The 7114-nt window shown below is 35.1% G+C and overlaps 1 protein-coding gene across 1 annotated transcript; it reads left to right on the top strand.

Moving 5' to 3' along the window:
• The first annotated feature begins 5697 nt into the window (after positions 1–5697).
• Positions 5698–6639, top strand: LOC104996827 (olfactory receptor 4L1-like). Its single transcript, XM_010851214.1, has one exon. The coding sequence runs from the start codon at positions 5698–5700 to the stop codon at positions 6637–6639; it is 942 nt and encodes a 313-aa protein (XP_010849516.1).
• The last annotated feature ends 475 nt before the right edge of the window (positions 6640–7114 follow it).

Here is a 7114-nt window from a genome sequence, read left to right as displayed (position 1 = left end):
TCTCTTTCTCTCTCTCTTATTCCCTTAGAGAGTAAAAGGAAAGTTTTCTCTGTGCTAAGAACTAGTTTATAGTCTATGAATTTCCTTATATGCCTTGCTCTATGTGGATCTATTTATTTCAATTCTAATTGAATAAATGCATTCAATTATCAAATTATAAATATTCAGACTGGTAAAGTCAAATGAATAGAATTACAGTTTTCTCAAGTCCATCATCTATGGTAGATCTATTTTCATAAATTTGCTTACCCTCTACCAACCAAAACACTTAAGTTAATGCTTTTTTCTGGAAAGCACTTATTAGGGAGACTCCACACAACTCATACACTTGGTGAATTCATAATCAACTTAAATAATGAGAGACTAAGTCCTTGCTCTGAACTCTAGAGACAACTAACTAGCACCTTTACTCTGATAATTCCCTCTGGGCGTTAATCACTAGTCTACACCTTATGTATGTGTTTTGTGTCCTTTTTTTTTTTTGACCTGCAAATGATTGTCATGTATATCCACAGAGGCAAAAAGATAAATATATATTCAGAATCTCACTGTGTCTATGTATCTTTGAAGAGGCCATTCTTCAGCTAGAACTGGTAGGTTTAAATAGCAGTGCTAATAACATAGAGAAACTATATACTTTAATAAAGGAGAAGACTTTGTATACGAAACCTAGAAATTAATGAAAACCAGATTATTCTGATCATGAAGGCAATGGTAAAATACAACTTAGGCCAGATAGCATCTGGACAAATTTACCCAGTCTTAATAAGAAGAAAGCCAGTCTGTGATGGATAAATACCACTGACATCCTGATCTAAGCGGTCAGTTTTATAATTTGAGTTTGTATTTTGAGAACATAAATTTGAGTCTGTTTATTGTTTAACCACTATTGGATAAAAAGACAAAATAATTTAGAATATCGGAAAAGGCCATGGCACCCCACTCCAGCACTCTTGCCTGGAAAATCCCATGGACGGAGGAGCCTGGTAGGCTGCAGCCCATGGGGTCGCTAGGAGTCGGACACGACTGAGCGACTTCACTTTCACTTTTCACTTTCATGCATTGGAGAAGGAAATGGCAATCCACTCCAGTGTTCTTGGCTGGAGAATCCCAGGGACAGGGGAGCCTGGTGGGCTGCGGTCTCTGGGGTCGCACAGAGTCGGACATGACTGAAGCGACTTAGCAGCAGCAGCAGCAAAATAACAAAAAATTGGTTTCATCTTTGGCTATATTTAACATCTTTGACAAGTCCGAAATGTAGTCTAATAAAAATTGCATATCAAGAAAATGCAAAACATTGACTTATTTTATTTTATGTTCATTTAATTTTTTCATGTTTTTACTGTCCTACATTGGATATTTACTTCAGCTGAGAAAACTTATGGAATTCTAAATTAAATGTGATTAATTTAAATCAATATTTAAAAGATTTCCCCTCAAGTCTATATTTATTTTTCTGAAGTAACAAACCTTCTATTCAAAATGATTGTCTAATTATACTGCTAATGTATTTGTTTTGGCGATTTTGTAACCTAAGGACTATTTCCAATTTTTCTAAACTTACCACCCTTTTCTACCTACATTTATAACAAATACATACTTTAATATTTTAAACTTGGTCAATATATGGGAAAAGAGTTCTTGGGGCACATATAATGTTGGCACTTTTTCTACCAACTGTACAAGCTTATTTTTTAATTAGGAAAATATTTATAATGGTTATTTTGGCAGAAAATCTGAACGTTCACATGTCAAACATTTTTTGTGTTAAGTGAATATTACCCCTGGGTTACCTAATCCATATACAGCTTAACACTATGAGGACAAATAATCATTAAAAAATTCAAGATCAATAGAAACTTCACAGCCTTTTTTTTCTTAACAAAAGAGCTTCCAGTTACATATCTCCGCATACATAAGTGCTTTTATGAAAATGTGTAGAAAGGTTCTATTACTGAATATAAACAAAGAATATTAAACATAGTTTTCTTTCTTCAAGTTTGCACCACAGTTGAACTAATAATTTTTATTCATTCGGTCACATAATAGCACAGAAAGAGCTAGGCTCCCCAGTCACAGGCAATCATCCCAGTCTCAGAAATTTCTGCTAGACAAAAACCAAACCTTGCCTGATTGAGCGTTATTCAATTATTTTTTCATTCCTTTTCAGTTGAATATGATTTGTATAAATACATACCACTCAAAAATTTAATTTTTTTCATGTGAATTTTAAACTGTGCTTCAAGTTAGCAATAACTGCATTATTTTTCTGATTCTAACTTATTTTTACCTGTGTATGAGTAGAAGAGTAAGTATTTTAAAAATATTTCACATTTGACCATATGTAAAAATTGTCAAACTGAATTATTTTGCCTCTTATATTTGATTCATGTTTATGTGCATTTAGATGGATATATTTTATAAATATGCCTGCAATTTTTTTAAAAAGCATAAATTAATAAATATAATTTTGCTTTTAATTTTCCAATTTTACATAATAAACTATAAAAATCACTTTTAGGATTTTCCTCAAGGTTTTCTTCTGTTAGTATTTTGAGATCAAGGACTGCATAATTTTGATAATTTCATAACTGTTATGTAGACTCAATTATTGCATTAAATATAATACCAATGATGATGACAACAACTCTTTTAAAGAAGACAGCCTAGGTAATTTTATCACTTATATTTAATGAAGAAAAACATTTTCATTAACACTAAGTCTACTTTACCAAATCTTTTATAGTAAAAATCCTCCTGTGGTCCTTATTAGTTTGAGTATCCTCACAATCACCAGAAAATGAGATAATGTTAAAGATAAAATTTGGGGAATGCACATAGGCATTTAGCACCTATGTGTAGAATAAAATAACACCAATATAGCTCAAAATCCTTCAAGCTAGGCTTTAACAATATGTAAACCAAGAACCTCTAGATGTACAACCTGGATTTAGGAAAGGCAGATGAACCAGAGATCAAATTGCCAACATCTATTCAATCACAGAAAAAGAAAGGGAATTCCAGAAAAACATCTACTTCCTCTTCATTGACTATACTAAAGCCTTTGCCTGTGTGGATCACAACAAACTGTGGAAAATTCTTAAAGAGATGGGAATACCAGACCATCTTAAATGTCTCCTGTGAAACCTGTATGCAGATAAAGAAACAACAATTAAAACTCGGCAGGGAACAACAGACTGGTTCAAAATTGGAAAAGGAGTACATCAAGGCTGCATATTGTCACTTTGCTTATTTAACTTATATGTAGAGTACATCATGCAGTATGCCAGACTGGGTGAAGCACATGCTGGAATCAAGATAGCTGGGAAAATTATTAATAACCTCAGATATGCCAATGACACCATCCTAGTGGCAGAAATTGCAGAGGAACTAAAGAACCTCTTGATGAAGGTGAAAGAGGAGAGTGACAAAGCTGAAGTAAAACTCAACATTCAAAAAATGAAGATTATGGCATCTGGTACCATCACCTCATGGCCAATACTTGGGGGAAAAATGGAAACAGTGACAAAGATCATTTTCTTGTGCTCCAAAATCAACACAGGTGGTGACTGCAGCCATAAAATTAAAAAATGCTTATTCCTTGGAAGAAAAGCTACGACAAACCTAGACAGTGTATTAAAAAGCAGAGACATCACTTTGCCAACAAAGGTCTGTATAGTCAAAGCTATGGTTTTTACAGTAGTCATGTATGAATGTGAGAGTTGGACCATAAAGAAGGCTAAGCACCAAAGAATTGCTGCTTTTGAACTGTGGTGCTAGAGAAGACTGTTGCAAGTCGCTTGGATAGCAAGGAGATCAAACCCGTCAATCCTAAAGGAAATCAACCCTGAATGTTCAATGGAAGGACGGATGCTGGAGCTGAAGTTCCAATACTTTGGCCACTTGATATGAAGAGCCGACTCACTGGAAAAGACCCTGATTCTGGGAAAGATTGAGGGCAGGAGGAGAAAGAGACGACAGAGGATGAGATGGTTGGATGGCATCATCGATTCAATGGACATGAGTTTGAGTAAACTCTGGGAGAATTTGCAGTCCATGGAGTTGCCAAGAGTCGGACACAGCTTAGCGACTGAACAACAAAAACAACATGTTGCCCTTTAGAGTCTTATAACAATTTGAGAGGTTGAAGAGTAGATATTATTTTACTTCTATAGAAAATTAAATCAATGCTGAAAAAGTTAGAGTATAGTTCCCTAGTACATGTTAAGGCAGGACTAGAATTTGATTCTTGACTCTTGGTTCAGTGTTTTGTTTTGTTTTGTTTTTCAAGTTTTGATAACTGGACAAAACAATAACTTCTGAATATTTTGTGAACTATAAAGAAAAAAAGGGAAATTCAGAGTAAATTCTCCACATTCTGTCCTTGTACTCCAGAATAGAACTTGGTATAAGCATATGTATGTATATCTGTGATTCTGTATCTGTGTCTGTGCAGTTGGCATGTGTCATTAATAGTTTTTTAAAGGAAAAAAAGAAACAGGAAGATGGGGCCAAAAGATCTAAATCAAAGAGAAAAGTACACAAAAGTAAGCCAATACTGCCCACTCATTGTGGGAAAACAGAGTACAAGTATCAAGGATATTTGAGCCGGGAATTATCAAGAATCAGTCTGGACACAAGTTTGAAAAGTCAGAGGAAAGCAATCATCAGAAAAAAGTAAGCAATTAGGAGCCAAGGGAAAAAATAACCACTACTGGTGAAAGATTTGATGACTGTTTAGAGATAATTTACACAGAGAATGCAAAGAGACAAGAAAGAAAACTCCAGCCAGGAATCCAGCAACAAGAGAGTCAGGGAAATAGACAAAAAGTAGAGGCTAAGAGTTTTATTCACGAGCCAAAGTATGAGATACAGAACACAAATGAAAAGAAAGAAAGAAAGAAAATAGAAGAAAGGAAAGGAGAAAGGGAAGGCAGGAGGGACAGAGGGAGAAGGAAAGAACAAAGGAAGAAAGAAACATTAACACAGAAATATTTATGTTCTTGTGCAGAAACTTCCTGGGAAGCTTATTTTATTATTATTTGGGGGAGATAGGGGCACATGACAGACTGTAGCCAGTTTAAACCTTCAGGAATAAGTTAAAGCATTTGGTATATATATTTGAGATAAAAGGGAAGGGTGAGAATATTGTATAGGTGAGAGAAGAAAGTACTGTAACAATTTGCCAAGTGGGTATATAATTCAACTCATATGAACATATCTGAATATTTCAAATTAGGAAGGTGAAAAGGGTAAAAGATTGAATACTAGCTGCCAAAAAGTTACATGACTATATTCTAATCCACTTGAATTAACTTATGACCAAAAACCATTTGATTATTACATGATCCATTAAACTCAGGGTTCATAAATTCATGAACTCATGGTAAAAACAACAAATAAATGTGAAGAGAAAAATCTATACCCACAAACTATATTTACAAAATTTTACAATAAATTTCCCTTTTGTGCCTTTCTGTTTGAAAATAAATGCAGTAATGTGAAAGTGTATACAAGTAATGTGCTTGCATTAGTCAATTAAAATGTATTTTTCAGAAATATCTACCTTTTATTTTTCTGTAGGAATCAAATACTACTTTCTGTATGTCCATACTTTCAAAACTGTCATAGATTAAATAATCACTTTTTCTGGATTACCTTCATTTTAAAGACTTTCTGAAAACACATAAACAAACGATGAAAATGATGAATAGCTCAATGATATCTGAGTTTGTTTTGTTAGGACTCACCAACACTTGGGAACTTGAGCTTTTCTTTTTTTTCATATTTTTATTGGCCTATGCAGTGATTATGGCAGGAAACCTTCTCATTGTGGTCACCATAACCTTGGACTCTCATCTGCACTCCACACCAATGTACTTCCTCCTTAGAAACCTCTCCTTTCTTGATATGTCTGTTTCTACGATCACAACCCCCAAGATGCTTGCAGATTTTGTCAGGGAGAATAAAACTATTTCTCTATGGGGCTGTATGGCTCAGATGTTCTTCCTTCACTTTTTAGGGGGTAGTGAGATGACACTTCTCATAGTTATGGCGGTTGATAGGTACTTTGCCATATGTAAACCTCTTCACTACACAACCATCATGAACCACCGGGTACTCAGAGGCTCTGTGCTGCTATCATGGGCTGTTGGCTTTGTGCATACAATGAGCCAGATGGTGTTTACCATCACCTTGCCCTTCTGTGGCCCCAATATAGTAGACAATATTTTCTGTGACCTTCCGCTGGTTATAAAGCTTGCCTGCACTGAGACCTATGTTCTGGAGTTGCTAGTAATTGCTGACAGTGGACTATTGTCTTTCATCTCCTTCATACTCTTGCTCATTTCCTACACTGTCATTCTGGTAACCATTCGACATCAATCCTCTGGTGGTCTCTCCAAAGCTCTGTCCACACTATCTGCTCATATTACAGTGGTCACTCTGTTCTTTGGGCCATGTATCTTCATTTATGCTTGGCCATTTAGTAGTTTTTCAGTGGATAAATTTCTTTCTGTGTTTTATTCAGTTATCACACCTTTACTGAACCCCATTATTTATACTCTGAGGAATCAGGAGATGAAAGCAGCCATGAATAGACTGAGGACCCAACATGTGAGGTCCAGAAAGACCTTCTAGGCAACAACCATGATGACAAAGATTTCTAGACCAAAACCCATATATAGTACATCTCGGAATAAGTTGGTATTAATTTGTCTTTTTGTAGTTTTTTCAATATTTATAATGTATATTAAACCTACCAAATGCTCCATCACGTCTCTATGATATATTTTGTTTTATTGAAAGAATAATTTTTAATTGGGCTGGAAGAAGCACAAGCTGCAATCAAGATTGCCAGGAGAAATATCAATAACCTCAGATATGTAGATGACACCACCTTTATGGCAGAAAGTGAAGAGGAACTAAAAAGCCTCTTGATGAAAGTGAAAGAGGAGAGTGAAAAAGTTGGCTTAAAGCTCAACATTCAGAAAACGAAGATCATGTCATCTGGTCCCATCACTTCATGGGAAATAGATGGGGAAACAGTGGTTGACTTTATTTTGGGGGCTCCAAAATCACTGCGATGGTGACTGCAGCCATGAAATTAAAAGTT

This window comes from Bison bison, unplaced genomic scaffold, assembly GCF_000754665.1.
Source record: "Bison bison bison isolate TAMUID 2011002044 unplaced genomic scaffold, Bison_UMD1.0 scf7180017851653, whole genome shotgun sequence".
Taxonomy (NCBI): Eukaryota; Metazoa; Chordata; class Mammalia; order Artiodactyla; family Bovidae; genus Bison; species Bison bison.
The sequence above is the reverse complement of the archived record's forward strand: the minus strand, read 5'-3'. Positions and strand labels throughout refer to the sequence as shown.